The sequence below is a fragment of the Epinephelus lanceolatus genome, chromosome 22, assembly GCF_041903045.1.
Source record: "Epinephelus lanceolatus isolate andai-2023 chromosome 22, ASM4190304v1, whole genome shotgun sequence".
NCBI lineage: Eukaryota > Metazoa > Chordata > Actinopteri > Perciformes > Serranidae > Epinephelus > Epinephelus lanceolatus.
Window position 1 is genome coordinate 34900815 of NC_135755.1, and position 16949 is coordinate 34917763.

General features: G+C 41.1%; 1 protein-coding gene across 1 annotated transcript in view; it reads left to right on the forward strand.

Annotated features, from left to right (window-relative positions):
• The window catches only part of pelp1 (proline, glutamate and leucine rich protein 1), a 31060-nt gene extending 29524 nt beyond the window's left edge, over window positions 1-1536 (forward strand). The window contains exon 19 of the mRNA XM_033651630.2: window positions 955-1536. Coding sequence (XP_033507521.2) covers window positions 955-1047 — 93 coding nt within the window. The 3' untranslated portion in view covers window positions 1048-1536. The remainder of the gene's footprint in view (window positions 1-954) is intronic.
• The last annotated feature ends 15413 nt before the right edge of the window (window positions 1537-16949 follow it).

The window sequence follows — 16949 nt, forward strand, 5'->3', positions numbered from 1 at the left end:
TACACAACAGTAAAAGTTTTCGTCTGCGCTTTGTCATAAATGACGGAAGGTATCGGCAATGGCGGGCATAGTGTTAACAAGGAATTTAGTTTCCTGTGTTCTTCTAGTACAGTGGTTTATAAAATATTTTTGTCTTGCCTCCCTCAGAAGCGGGAAAAAAGTTAATGCCCCAACCCCACACTTTTCTTTATCTATTATTATTAATAGTGATAAGAGCTGTTAATACTCCCAACCACAAGAGGGCAGTGGCAAGTAGCATTCCTGCTGTGTAGGCTGCCTCTATTGTTTGGTGACACAGTGGATTTCAGTAGTAGAAGAAGAAGACAACTTGCTGCTCTTTGTTAATGTTTGCCTACCTTTGCTGCAGTCAGTAATAAATATGCACATTAAATGAGACCCAGTTTCTATGCTACCACAAGTCACTGTGCTAGAAGATTACTGGCAGTACTCTGCTGAAATGTACCGCCAGACTCTAAAAGGAAAAATGGAGAGAACCTACCAACAGGTTGTTGGATCATCCAGTCTGCTCACTGGACATGCAGCATTGTTGAGACTTGAGACTAAAGTTACCCATAACACACTCTTCCACATAGGTTAGCAAAGATGTTTACGTGTATCTCCACAAAGGCAGTTATTGATGTGATGATTAATGTCACACCAACACATATTTACCAGTACAAATTTTCTGACTGTCCCCTGGGACAAAAATATAAAAGGCTGCCCCACGTGGATCATCTGAAAACAAAATGTAAATCATCACAGTAATATCAAAAATGCCTTAAAATGCCAAAAATTCTACACATTATTTTTAACCCTTATTGTCAAAATATATCCCATAAAGCACTTTGCAGTCTGAATAGAATTTGCCTTCGTTTGCATCAGACACATCTCTGCTGACAGATCCCAGAGCATGGTCTCAGCAGCTCTCTCTCTCTCTCTCTGTCTGTCCCTCAGCTGGATGACGAAGCCATGGCCTCCATGTTGGCTGACTTTGTCGCCTGTCCACCTGATGATGAAGATGGTGCCTCTGGATCAAACCGCTCATAAATATTTGCCAACCTGGACTGATACGGTTGAAGTAACCATGGATACAGCAGATACTGTGAGGATACTGAATCATTAGTGACATTTCCAAGGTTTAGTTACCTCATACAACAACTCCCTTATCATCACACCTTCCACTTCTTCAGTGTTCAGATCAACAGCTAGAATGTGGCCTCCAGTTTTCTTTCTTTTAACAATATTGCCAACTTCAAGCTACACTGTGTGGGGTGTGGGAACTTTTTACTGTTACTCCCCAGCTTGTAAAAACTTGTCAACAATTAGAAGCATGACATTGTCTCCAGTCCCAAGTGCAGCTGCCTGGCTGGGAGGTGAAATGTATTACTCAGAACGCTAGACTTTGTCCTTGTACACAGTACATAGTATCCTACAGTCAGTGTTCAAAATGGTTTTCTTGGATTCATATGTATCTTTTATGTTTTGTCATCACTGTCAAATGCTTTGTTATACAAAAGTAAAAAAAATCAAACGTAAGTTACATACACTATGTTTTTTCTTTGTGATTTAATCACTAACCTAGAACAATAATTCTGGTGTCTACAGATTGCCTTGTGGCAATTCTTCCAAATTTGGCACAAATGTCCACTTGGTATCAACAATCAACTGATGAGATTTTTGTGGTCAAAGGTCAAGGTCACTGTGAACTTGCATCCATCTCATTCTTTTGAATGCAATATCTCAATGCCTCAAATTTGGCACAAATGTCTTCCTGGACTTTACGATGCACTGATTAGAATTTGGTGGTCAAAGGTCAATGTCACTGTGACCTGGCTCATCTTATTCTTGAGAAAGGGATATCTCAAGAGGGACTTGTGAGATTAACTCAAACTTGGTACAAATGTCTAATTAGACTCAACAATGAAATGATTACATTTTGTTGGTTTTGTCTTTTTGACGTGGTGTTTGTTTAATTTTTGTAAACATGCTATCTTGATCCCTCACATTTGGCACAAACGTCCACTTGGACTAAATGATTAACTGATTAAAATTTGTAAGTCAAAGGTCAAGGTCACTGTGGCCTTGCATTTGTCTCATTTTCATGATGGCAATATCTCAAGAAATTCTTGAGGGAGTTCCTCAAATTTGTTGCAAAGGTGCAGTTGGACTTAAGAATGAACTGATTAGAATTTGGTGGTCAAAGGTCAAGGTCACTGTGATCTAACAAAACATGTTTTTGCCCATAACTCAATAATTCATACACTAAATATGACAAAATTTTACACAAATGTCTGATCGGATAAAATTATAAATTTTATATCCAAAAGGTCAAAGGTCATTTTCACTGTGACTGCCAGTGCCGGATTAAAGACATGCAAAGCATCCAGGTTTAGAATATGAATATGAACACCCATGTATTTATATGAGTCGAGACAGACATGGATATAAACTGTAACTGCAACTTGGCTGGTTTGTGGATGCATACGCCGGCAATGTGGTAATTCAAGACTTAAAAGGGTTGGTCCACCCGCAGTACATGAGGTCACCCACTGAGATCTGCTGATTGTCACCAAGACGTTATTTTTGAAAGACATTTTGCTATTTCGGGTTCAAAATGAATTGTTTGTGCTTTGAGCAGCACAATCTAAATTCTGTTCACCTCGATAGTATTGTTGTGGAGGCAGAAACCTGAAAACTTGTAAATATAAAACCAACAGTGGGACTGGACAGATACCACAAGAGAAAATATTTTTATAATTTTGCAAACTGGCCCTTTACATTTAGACTAACAAGTATGTCCAGATATCATCCCACACAGGAACTGCTTCATTAAGCATCTAACTAAAAAGTCACTGTCTGTCTATATTGTCCTTTGATTTTCTGGACAACAATTCATCCTTTGACTTCACACTTGGCAAATTTATTTCTAAGGATCTAATGTAGTGCAGCCTTGAGTGCAAGATCTAAGGAGCATATTTATTAGTAGTGCGTTATGTACTTTATTGCTCTCTGTTGCTCGCTACAGTACAATTAAGAACAGATGAAGGAGAGACCAGAGATGTTACATTGTGGCAACATCCAGCATCACGTAACTTTCAGTATGAATGCCCAGAAATAGCTGGGCTTTGACTTCATTGAGGCTGTAAAGTTTTCCAACAGAAATGATACAATACTCTGACACTGCTGGGGGATGAACTATGTAATGACAGGTAGTCTCGCTCACCAGACCTTTCTCAAGAAAAGAAAGGTCTGGCTGGGCCGACTCTCACTTTAAGATTGGAGAAAAAAACGCCCCGGCTGCTTGTATTTCTTTCAACCAATCACAATCATTCTTGGCGGTGCCACAGCAATGGTGCGCTTACAAAAATATTGCTGGGGGGAAACAGGTTTTGGTGTAACACGCCCATAAAAATATCGGCTACAGGACGCGAACCATGGCAGAAAAATGGCTACATCCCCGCAAGATCAAACACTGCAAAAGTTAGTAAAGGACGTGCTGAAAACTGCAACTGGAGGTGGTAGGGCTGGACTTCAGCGGGTGGCTCGTTCCGCCCAATGAGAGGCTGATCTTTGCAGCGATCTTTCACCCACTCAGACTAAATGACAGGTAAATGGGCTGCATTTATATAGCACTTTCCTAGTCCTGGCAATCAAAGCACTTTACAACACAAGCACCCACAGCATTCGCATATTTATAAACTGGTCATACACCATTCAAGGTGTATGATCAGATTGAAGTAAGACTGAAAGGGCCAGGGATCAAACTACAGACCTTCCAACTGGTAGACGACTGCCCTATCTCCTGAGCCACAGCAGCCACAGGTGTGTGTTGCTCAGGACCCAAAGAAGCGCAGTGTCGAGTGTGAGCAGTTCTTGAGAAAGCTGCAAGCAGCGATGCATCTTGTATGCACTGTATATAGTCGTACACAGTTCTCAAACCCTTCTCCTGTATTTTCCCTGTCCTCCACAGGCTTCTCTCCCTGCCCCCCTCTTCTCTTACCTTATCTGTCCTATCAGCTCTCTCCTCACCTGACTCCTTCTCACTCATGCCTCCTAGCATTTTGTGTCTTCTCACTTCTCAGTATTCCCGCCCAACCCCTCCAGCTCAGGGTTGGGCTTGGATTTCTGCCACCAACTTTGTTGGTGGCGGAAATCCAAGCCCTCTCGGGTCCTCCTTGCCTGTCAGTCTCTCCTCCTCTTGCCTTCTAGTCTGCAACTCGAAGCCAATCCAAAATTCAATCTTCCTTCTCCAACCACAAAAAACTCCCTCATCTCCCTCCCTCTACTGGGCTACATTGTGAATCCCTTTGTTTAATACAGGATGCTCCTCATTCCCCACGCATCTGCTGACACCATTTTACCTCTTCATCTCCTATTCTAACTTCCATTTCACCCCTCATTCCCAATGAGGTACCCACCTCATCAGCACCTCTTTGACAACAGGTTGTTTTCCTGACACTCTAAAAACAGTTAGTGTGCAAGTGTGCTGTCTTTATTAAACTTTCTGCTGCTGCATATGTGCACCAGAATATCCTGACTCCCACCAACCTGGTTTCAAGCATAGACTGCAAAAAATGATGGACGTAGCTAAGGGCGGGTGTTGCTCAGAGGTAGAGTGGCTCATCCACTAATAGGAATATTGGAGGTTTGATCCCTGGCTCCTCCTGTATGTGTGTTGAAGTACACTTGGGCTGAACCCCAAATTGCTCCTGATGGCTGTTCTATCAGTGTGTGACTATGTGTGCATGGTTACTGAGAAGCAAGTGGCACCATGTATGGTAGCCTTGGCCACTGGTGTGTGACTGTGTGTGAATGGGTGAATGTAACTGTAATGTACTGTAAAAGCGCTTTGAGTGGCCGAAAGACTAGAAAGGTGCTATACAAGTGCACTCTATTTATCACTTACTGTGACGTTACCCATTGGTTTGTGGACTGCTGTTTTGAGTTGTCATTTTGGCCATCATCATCTTGGTTTTTTTGGCTAGAAGTGACCATATTTGAACAAGAGGGTGGAACTGTGGAAGAGTAAATAATAAAATGTAAATGTGATTTATATAAAAAATCACTAACATACAGTTCAGAAGACAGTTAATGCCATTTTTTTCTGTCACTCATTAATCAGGGACTATGACAAAGGAAAGACCAAATAGAGCCAAATAGTTTGTCAGAGTATTCAGACCATAGTTTGACAGCTGAGACAACATTTCAATGACTATTGGAAAAGGCTCTGATTGTGCTTAAGGACCACACCCAACAAAAAAGACGAACTGTTTGAACCATATTAAACATCTGTAGAGACCTGAAGGTCACAGCTGGATGGGATCTGAAAAAAAGTGGAGGAAACTGATGAAATCCAGATGAGTAAAGATGAGAGGAAGAATTCAAGCTGTAGTTGTTGCCCATGTACTTCTTCTATTTAGGTTTGTTTTGGCTTGGCTGTGTGAATTTCATATGCAACAGTCTTCCTGGCTGAAATAATGGGGTGAAAGTTTTGGCAGCTACTAAATCAGTTCTGCTACATAGTGCACCCACCTTTTCAGTTTCTCTCCTGACACCTTCTTTTGGGCATTTTGGCTGACATTTACTTACCTGGGGCCTTATTTTTAAACACAGTATGCACAAAACGAGGCATACGCCACTTTCCCTGCAAAAGTTGATATGGATGGATGGATGGATAACTTTAACAGCAAAGGTCACGTACCACAATACACCATTAAAAACGTACAGTTTTACAATATATATGCTATAATAGTGCTAATAGGGAGGTAGGAGCAATAAAGTTATATAAATAGTAAAAGAGAGCACATCTTATAAAAATATTAGAGTTCTCTGATACAGTCATTCTGTGTTTATTGCCGGTATGGCATAAGGAATAAAGAACTTCTTATATATGTACTGGTTCTTGGGACCCCAAATCAATGCCTACATGGCTATAAAAATCTAGAAAAACAGACCTGACGGGAGAAACTTTGACCCATGCTTACGATCATTGTCGAGATGGGAAATTGGCAATGGTGGAAGCCTGATTGTAGAAACTGTTGTACGTATGTACATTTCTAGTATGGATCCTACGGATTGTTTATAAATGAGACCCCTGGTCTGAGAAAGGAGGGGATGCAATTCTCAGCAGGTAATAAAACAAACTGCCGAATCATGCACCCACAGTGTTACTTAATTTCTAGAGATCTATGAATCACATGGTTTTATCATACTTGTTATTGTTGCAGTGCAAAGCCTGGCTGCAATTGAGGAGCACAGCATTGCAGCTCTAGCAGGTAGACAAAATAAAAATCAGTAGAGAAAGGATCAGCTTTTGTTCGGCTGATACAGATCCTTAAAATATGCCTGGACCTACCTAGATGGTGCTCTGTTTTGGACTGAGACCACTTGCATTCAGTGGTCCATGTCAGACTTCAACTGATCTGTAATAATCTTGATGGCATTTTACATGCTGAGTAGGTCGTAAGTCGTTTACTGGCATGTAAGGACAAGCACTGAGCCAGTAAATCTTAAATTCCTAAACAGGAAACAATCGCTTTAGGCTATGCTCCCATGCTCACATGCTCTGATAATAGGCACAGAGATGTTACAAAAACTAGTACAAATAAGCAAAGTGAGCATTCCTAGAGGCCCAGTTAAAAATGATCAAACTGAATGATACTCCCGAGTATCACATAATCTAAAATCTGCTAAAATTCTATCTGTCTAAAATGTCCATCCTTCATCAGCTCTTCGCTTTTTTTTTTTTAAATATTCAAGAAAAGATAAACGCAATTCCTCTCCCTCCCACATCTTAGATATTTTAAAAAATGCAAAAAAACCTAAGAGAAAGACAACTCGAGCAGGACTCGCCAGATCAGGCTTTAAATCTAAGTCTTTCAGCAGTACAGTGCATCTGCCCTGAAGTAGTTCCATTGAGCAAATGATTCTGTCAATATTAGAAAAAATGAACCCTCTGTAAGGATATTATGTCCACACTGGACAAATTCATACCTCATGATTTCTGTCTAAGGTCAACATCTAGTACCAGTGAAGGAAATGATGAGTCCTGTATTATGTGATGCTTTTGGATGTTTGTGAAGGTCAAGGAGGTGGATGTTGGGGTGCTGGATGGTTGCATAACACATCTGACTTTCATGCTGGAGTCTATTCCATTGAACAGTTAACATGTTCCTCTTTATCAACACTTACCACAGTCTTTTCCTAATGCTAGATGTGCACAGATGTGTACAAAGTGCAAAATTTCATCATTTCAGCACTGAACCTAATTCAGGGTTTTGCAGTCCATCTGGTACACTCCCATCCAGTTTATTTCTCATATGAACAATAACGTTTGTGATAGCCATCTGGCTTTGCCATGGCCTGTAGATTTCAATCCAGTTCCACTCCCAACTCATCAATTATTGATGCCTGGGTAGTGGCCTTCAGTGTCAGACACCAATGGCACCTTTTAGCTGCGGCAAGAGTTGCACAGGGTGGTGGCATTTCTTGATGCTCTGGTAGTATAAAGAGCAAGAGAGGTGAATGGGTCAAACAAAGTCTGGACATTCAACCGAGAGCCTACTGTTCATATCCTTTGTGAAACCAGAAGTCAGTTGAGTTATTTCACCAACAACGTAGTGTGCTAGTCTGTGTAGCATACTATGCTAGTGACGTATGTCAAATGATTTATGTCATGTAAGTCATGTGACATTATGTGACAAACATACTTTTTTTTAAGCCAAACCATGATGTCTTTCTCTAAACCTTACCATGGATTTTTGTCAGTTAAACCTTAGGAAGTAAGCCTAAAATTGTAGTTTTGTACCTATGTTCTAAGTTTATTTTGAAGAGAGGCTGCATGCATGTAATAAGCAAAACTGTATATTTTCTGTGAAAAGTGCCATTCCTGGACGTTCAAAACAAATGCTGGAGATGTACCTAGCATGTCATATTTTGACATGTCAGGCCACTGACCCAGCATCGCTACTTGATGAATTAGGAGTAGGAATGTGTTGTAGATTTTTGTTGAACCTTGCCCCGGGCTGCTGCTTAAGTTTTGTTTCTTCCTTCAGATCTTGGTAGGTTTTGTCTGTTTTTTTTTAGTTGCACTTATTTTTATTTTGCACCATTGTCATGACCTGGCTCTAAAGCCATGAAAAAAAAGGAGGGAGATGCAGTTTGAAGGCAAAATAATGACTAATTCATATACACAGAAAAACTAATTTAAAATGCAGGAGACACAAAAACAAACTAAAGTAACAATTGAATTTGATTATCAGTGGTGTGTGTCTGCATGGGTGCTGCATGTGGTGTGGGGTGTTGGAGGTGTCATATTAACAAATAGTGCGTTGAGGGAAGAGAGCGTCTCAGTCAGAGTGATGGGGTTTTATAGCCTGAGAGCACCGGGCCCAGGTGCTCCTGACAAGGATGATCACTCTACCTACACCTGCTGCATAAAAGAAATAGAACACAATAAATAAATGGGTCAGGGACCATCACACCCCCCTCCACAAGAATGGGATCCTGAAAGGAACCTTGGCAAAATGCCATAATATAGTCTAGGACATTATAATACTTACGCCCAACATATACAACATATCAAACATATTTTGCAGTTTATCCCCAAAACAATAACTGAATACATTAAAAATTTGTAAATACCCATATACATTGCCAACTGTTTATAAAGACAATGTTGTGAGTAGAACCAGTTGCCTGCTCCAGTGGTCCAACATTTCTTGCACCCAGCTCCCACCTCAGCAACCAGTTTACCTAGGAAGCATTTAAGAGGCTACGAGGAGGCAAGAGGAGGACCACGGAGAGGAATACAAGACTTTATCACATATCACATCAAATGGGAGAAGACCTAGATAACACATCTGCCACAACAACTTGTCAACATCACAAAGAGCTCTATAGTTTTTTAACTGAATGTGCAACAAGACTTGGTCTGGCCTAGTGTAATTGTTTTCAGGAGTGGGACGCAGTAGCACAGCTTTCAGTGTCTGATTAGGTCTATCAGTCCACTGACAGATATGGTAGGTCTTAAACGCAAAGACATCTTTTTTCATACACAGCCAAAAGAAATGTCTCAAAACCAAGAAATATGTTTTTTTTCACCCCAGAGTGTCAAGACTTGTCATGAGCAGCTTTTAGCACTGACTGACGCAGTTTAACTGACACCACTATCTGAAAAACAGGATTCCCAACACTACTCCCCCTGTACTGCACCCACTTTCCCACCAACAACGAATCTGCATCTCACTCTCAGGTCGAACCTGCTGGAACAGGCAGGAACTGGCTTGAGAAGCCTCAGGGAAATGTTGCTTATTTTTATCCAGTTCCAACCTTATCAGAGGCCCAGGGGACACCCCCACAGGCTGAGGTACATCTGCCAACACTTGAGCACCCACCAAACCGTTACCCAGGATGACAGAAATTCCTGGGTGAGGCAACGCCAGCACACAGCCAGTTCAGCCTCACGCTGGAGCAAATCACTGTAGAGCATCACTCTGTGCAATGGAACCAGCAAAACATTTAAATCTATCCCAAAGACAGGAACTGAGCTGCCTGTTTCAGACTCTTTGGATAAAGGTAAAACTCTAGCGTGAATGAAAGAGTCAAAAGCCCCTGTGTCCCTCAAAATTGTCACAGGCACCTTCACGCCACTTCCCACCACTGACACAAAACCCTTCCAGATAAATGACAGGTAAGACTCAAATCCTGCATGACCAAAGTCTTTTTTATGCCACTGAGAATTAAGGCTATCAGGTGTGATGATAGCCATTAGAAATAGGTACAGCTAAACCTGCCCCTTTTACATTTGCACCAAAAGCATAATTTTTAGGCTTAGACTTCAACAAATAACAATCTACATTAAAGTGTCCCTGTTTGTGACAGTAATTACAAACCTTTTCTAGCTCATGTAAATTACCATCAGCTTGACCTTCCACATCAAAAGTTTTACCCTGCTGACCAAACGACTCAAAATCCACAGCAGCATCACTGTCCCTGTACCCTTTACCATCCCAGGGCTCTCCAAAACTGCCTCTGTGTGTCAGCACATAATCATCAGCAAGATGATTTGTTGCTTTTTGCTCATTTATGTATGTTGCTACATGCCAGAGCTGTTTTTAAATTGCTCTAGCACAATTAGATCACACAATCCCTCAAAATCATTCACACCTGAAGAAGAACACCGCCGAGTGAAATGAGTTGTCAGATCATGTGTTAAATCAAGATGACTCTGTTTATCTCCTTTTTTCCAGTCCTAAACTGTTGTCAGCAGGCTTCTGGAACCAATTCATAGGCCTTTAATACAGCTGACTTTACAGAAGAATATTTTTCACTTTCAGTGTCAGTTATGGACAAGTATGCCTCCTGCCCTCAACCCGTAAGCATGCACTGCAACATCAGTGTGTGCGCTGAATCCGGCTAGTTATGCACGTCTGCGACACGCTCAAACAATGGAAAAAACAAACTTTGGATCGCTTCTGCAAAATCTTGGCAAGAGCCGTAAGTGGAAGCTTGCCTTCCTTAATTAGTTCCAATCTAGACTGCTTCATCTCCAGCTTAGCCTGTTTGGTCTGCTGCCGCATCTTCTCCACAGCCAACTCTTTCTCCAGCTCTGCTTTAAATGTAAATTTGTCATGGTCAAGTTGTAACATGAGTAATTATTTTTGTTGCTCAAATGCTAAACCTGTTGTGTATATGGGCAAAGACAGAGTTAGTAGGGGAAACAGCTGATGGCAGTTCAATCAAAACCCGTTTTTCAAATTAATTTGATTTCAAAATGGTCTTCATATTTTTTTTAGATGTTTATCACCAACATCAATTTCATAATGCTCTGCTATTTTAGCAGCTGCTCTTTTGTGCAGAGATCTAAAAACTCCACTGAGGGAGAAGCAAAAAAGTCCTCCTCAGTTACCATACTTACGTGTGTGTGAAATCAATGCAGTGAATAGTAGAGGCTAATCTGGTGCACCAGCCAAAAACTATGGCCTACATAGCATACCAGTACACCCCTCTGGCTGACTGCCTTACCAAAATCTACCTACCCAAGCTCATGTGCCCTGGAGACTAATTGCTCCAATCACATTCACTGCAACACTAGTAGAACAACAAACAAGGCAAAACCCAAAGGGGTAATGCCACTGAGCCTGACAGGAGAATACCCATTTGTGTCAAACTTTAAGCACACTAGTCAGACAACACATACCTTACATTGATTTACTTCTCCACACACAGACCCAAAAAGAAAAACCTTGCCCAGTCCATACAACCCAATTAATCATGCCAAATACAATTACAAATCACTGCAGAGTCAAGGCACTGTGATGTTTCCATCATACCTCCTGTAGTTGAGAAACTTATCTGAACATCCACAGGAAAAGTTGTGCATGCTTTTATGCCCTCTCATTCAGACTGAAACAACATTTATCATCCAGGTCTCAGCCAAAAATCAATCCTGTCTCTAACTTATTTAAATTGCTGCCTCCAGGCTTTTAATAAATTGAAAAATAAAGTACATCATTCCAATTTCTGCCTCCCCTCCCCAAAGGTGTGTACTTACGCCACATGACCTAGACTCAAGTCAGACTCGAGTCACAAATTTGACATAGAATCAACTTGACAAAACGAAAAAAGACTTGTGACATCACTTGGACTTGAGCCTTTTGACTTTAAAATACTTGATAACGTCCCCTAAGCCAAAAGATTAAAAAGTATGTTATTTACCAAGTGTGCCTAAGTGTGTTCATTTTCCTTCATTTTCTAAATCAACTAACTTATGTCTTTTTATTTCAAAAGGACTGAAAAAAGCATGCAACAACATTAAATATCACTTTAAAGAAAGAACTATTCTTTCAGAAAATGTCTTACAAGTTTGTAAAGAGAAAGTTATAGACATTTTTCCAATATGAGAGGAGCTGAATACAACAAGACAGGACAGAGGCATGCAAAATTGATTCTGTAGTGGTACTGATTTAATAGTGCAATGTCAACACTGCTTTTTTATGATTAAGTTCAGTCACACAAATAAAAATTTTAAAGGCATTCATGATTTTTGTAAATCTAATAAATTATTACTGTGTTGTTAAAATGGCATTACATTTAGTAAAGAGCTCATTATGACTTGTGTAGGACTCGAAACTCAAAGTTTAGGCCTTAAGACTTGACTTGGGACTTGTCAGACTTGACTCAGGACTTATCTGCCTTGACTTAGTACTTAAATTGGGACTTGAGTGCAAAGACTTATTTGCAACTTGCAAAACAATGATTTGGTCCCACCTCTGCCCCTGCAGTTGTGAACCTGATCAACCCATTTTTCACGCTGAGTGATGGAAAGAGACATGCACAAGTTGAAATCAGTCTTTAGGGTTACAACAGAGCTTTGTGGGTTTCAGGGCTGATTACATCATCATCTGGAGGATGTGGTGATGTAACCCAGCTTCTCATATTACCAACTGTAATTTGGTGAGATATGACAATTTATTTTGATTAAAATATTTGCTTCTTTTAATATAGCTCAGGGGATTTTGAGTCTAGTTCAGTATTTAAACCTGCTCCCACCTGTTCATAAATAAAAATAATAGGTAGCAAATTTTTGAATTTTGAAGATCCTGTTGAGCTAATATGTATGGAAGCTTATTGTTAACACAATGTTACTTTCCTCAGATGGTTTTAGTGTAACTAAATCTGTTAAAACTGAAAAGTAAAATACACTGCAATAATTCCCATTCTGTAAAATACAGATTTTACCCCACTGTCACAATTTTTTTCTGCTGCCAGCAGATAGGGCTTTTTACTCAACATGCCCCAAATGACCCATCACCTCTATATATACATATATACATATACACTCACCAGTCACTTTATTAGATACACCTTGCTAGTACCGGGTTGGACCCCGTTTTGTCTTCAGAACTGCCTGAAGTCTTCATGGCATAGATTCAAGGTGCTGCAAACATTCCTCAGAGATTTTGGTCAATATTGACATGAAAGCATCAAGCAGTGGCTGCAGTTTGTGGCATTTAAACGAAGCCCAAAGTGTGCCAAGAAAATATCCCCCACACCATTACACCACCACCAGCAACCTGAACTGTTCATACAAGGCAGGATGGATCCATGCTTTCATGTTGTTTATGCCAAATTCTGCTCCCACCATCTGAATGTCGCAGCAGAAATCCAGACTCATCAGACCAGGCAATGTTTTTCCATTCTTCTGTTGTCCAGTTTTGGTGATCCCGTGTGAATTGTAGCCTCAGTTTCCTGTTGTTAGCTGACAGGAGTGGCACGTGGTGTGGTCTTCTGCTGCTGGAGCCATCTGCTTAAAGGTTCGACACTTTGTTTGTTCAGAGATGGTCTTCTGCAGACCTTGGTTGTAACGAGTGGTTATTTGAGTTACTGTTGCCTTTCTATCATCTTGAACCAGTCTGGCCATTCTCCTCTGACCTCTGGCATCAACAAGGCATTTTCACCCAGAGAACTGCCACTCACTGGATATTTTCTCTTTTTCGGACCATCCTCTGTAAACCCTAGAGATGGTTGTGTGTGAAAATCCCAGTAGATCAGCAGTTTCTGAAATACTCAGACCAGTCCATCTGGCACCAACAACCATGCCACCATGCCGTTCAAAGTCACTTAAATCTTCCCCACTTTGATGCTCGGTTTGACCTTTAGCAGGTTGTCTTGGCCATGTCTACATGCCTAAATGCACTGAGTTGCTGCCACATGATTGGCTGATTAGCTCTCTGTGGACCATGCTCACATGTTCACGATTGCGTGCGAAACCAGCGAAAGCACATGACCACACATGAAGGCAGTGCCCATGTCTCACGGTCTTATGCAAGCGCACACATGCCAGCGCAGTGTACACAGAGGCAATTACAGCTACAGGCTACAGTGAGGCTAAAAACAGAGTTCAAATGATGTTTTTCCAGACAACTTTTTATGTTGGGGCTTCAGGACACTTGGATCACTACGGACGAGCAGTATGGAGATATTTTGTGGTTTCAATTCTGTGTTCTTGGAAGTTTTAATCTGGGTCGGCCATTAGGTGTGCAGCTCTGCTGCTACCCACTCCCCCCTCGGATCTCCGTAAGTGTTGTGAGGACTCTAAAACTTCACCAGAGCCTCCCTCAGTATATGGGTGAGTAGATAATGGCTGAATTTTTTGGGTGCACTATCCCTTTAAACTTTGGATACAGCAGAGATTGCAGCAGTTTATGCACCATTTCATTTCATTTTATTTTTACAGGAAAAGATTAAAAGTAACATAATAAAGATCAGTCACAATTAATCAGGCCTGACTTAGTTAAAACTGGTTTACAGCAGGTTCCTGTTCTGCAGCACATAAAGACAGAAACACATCACAAAGACAGTGACATCTAACAAAAAACAAAAGCAAACAGCAACATGAACATATAGAGAGGCATGGACTTATATGAAGTGCACACAAATTATAGGTTGAGTTAGTGATTGCAAGTGTATCTTTCCATCAGGCAGTGTTTGTATGTCCGTTTAAAATGTACAACAGAGGTTATTGTTCTAATATGATATGGGATCTCATTCCAGAGTTTGGTATATGCGTGAAAAAATTATCTCTGACCATAGCTATTTTTATAAGCTGGTGCTGGGATATGTGCTTGGGAGACTGATCTAGTGATGCGTTCCTGTCCTATGTTGTGTCTTGGAACCAGATCAGCGAGTGCTAGAGACGTGTTATTGTTTTGTATCCAATGATAAAATTTAATAGCCTGATTATTTGTGTAGTTCTGAAAGGTGATTGCATTCAAATTTGAAAGTGCAGTACAATGGTCCAGAGGGAAAATTTGCCATGGATCTTATAAACTCTATTGTACAGTCTGGCTATTGGTTCAGTAGTTTCTTTTGTGGTGAGGGACCAGATTGGGAGACAGTAGGATATTGCTGAGAAAATGACTGCATGTAGATACGTGTTAGAGATAATGTTGGTAAGGTATGGTCTGATCTTGGTATATTTCTAAGGGGTTTGTATCTCTAGCCGGCAGTGATGAAGTTGCTGTTAAAATACTGCACGATTGGCACTGGGGTTGGGGTGTGGCCAGAGTTGCCTGTTGAGGGGGTTGATGTTAACCTAGGCAATGATGTAGCTGAAGCACGTATATGGCCTGATGAGCAGCCAAGGATGCCCAAAGTGGCATCTGCTGAAAAGCATCAGGTATTTGATGCACCAAATCAGATAGTATCTTCAGTTTGCGCAGTGACACACTCCATGACTGCCTCTGTTAGGAAAGTGAAATCTGATGTACACAAAGACAATGTCAAATTTGCTTTGTCTTTACCTGCTGACCTCTTGTGTGTGTCCCATGCAGAACTGATGGAGGCACAAAAGTTGGATCCCTCTTTGGGGGAACCGTTTGACTGTGTGGCGCCAATGTCTGAGTGCTTTTCTGGTGGTAGTGGTACTGGAGACACTGTTGTCCAAGGGATGGGTTTGGTTCCCACCTTAGTTCCATTTCACAAAATACAGCTGGTTTGAGGTTTGGTATCTTAAGTGGCAGTTGGTGTTTGGGCTAAGTTTCCAGTTGAAATGGCTGACATGATCCTTGAAAATGATTTAGCTGAAGACCATGTGGGTAACACAGCTAAACATTTTCCAGCCAGTGCAGTTACCAGTGCCATGACCGGTGCTGACACTGACATTACTCAGGGAGAAGAGGAAAAAAATAAGTCACCTGTTATGGTCATACCTGTACTGGTGCAATCCAATTCTCACAGTTAGTTGCCAGAGGAAGCTACTAAAGTTGCAAGGGAAACAGCTGTCACCTGAAACCAACCATGAAATAGCGGGGGTCAAAACCTTCTTTCTCTGGTATGCCAAGTATATGCACATTGTTGCACCACCTTCTACACTCCAGGTCATGCACTTTGGTGGCGAGAAGTTTTACCTTTTTTTCCAATCTTGTAATAACACCTTGCAGTGTGTTGATGTCGTCTTTGGTGGTGGATATGCATTATTCAGCCTCGGCGATACGCCCACTGCTATCTTTAATGTCAGTTTGAATGTTTTTAATTGCTGATAATACACTGTCCATTTCAGTTTGAAAGTCTTGCTTGAAGGATCGTATGGCCTTTATAATGTTTGAAATGGAGGGACTTTCGATGCTCTTTGCGTCGTTAGTGTTACCAGTCTGCAAAAGGCTTGCACTGCTTCCCTCTTCCAAATCTGAGCCCTGCACTTTGTTTTCCGTAAAACTTCCTTCATTTTTCTTATTTTATTTGTGGCACTTTTTATGCCGAATGAGATTGTTTAAGTAGTATTAATTTTAGATTTAGTCCTCTTGCATGCCTCCATGGTGAACAGCAGATCCAAAAAAGGTGAACATTCTTAATGAATTAAATTAAACGGGGTCCATGTTTAACAACAGCAAAACTATATCAAAACTTTCTTTTAAATACTCTCACACAACTCATGCAGCATAATTCAAGTCTCATTTATCCAGTTGTTTTGTTGCTTAAACATAAGATATAACCCCCCCCCCACACACACACACACACACACACACAAGTACCTGAGCTGCATGCGCCTGGGCATGCGCAATGCTCAGATGCATGAACATGCCCAGGCGCGCTTCTCGGCCGTGCATGAGACTGTTTGACAATTTAAAAAGTATGTTTGCCTTTTTTGGATTCTTCGTTCATCGTGGAGCCATGCAAGGAATTTTTTTTCTTTTTTTTCACAAGTTAAATGTAATATGCGACAAGTAATCGTACAACTGGTAACTTTGCAGGTGAAGGATCCCTTTAAGTTGTTGAATGTGAAGTTTTTACAGCTTTTGTTGGTATGCTGCTCTGTAATGTGGGTGCTATCTGACAGCCTCATCTATGCAGCCCACATATGAACCCAACTTCCCTTTTGCAGCTCTCTCTCTCTCTCTCTCTCTCTCTCTCTCTCTCTCTCTCTCTCTCTCTCTCTGTGTTGTAGA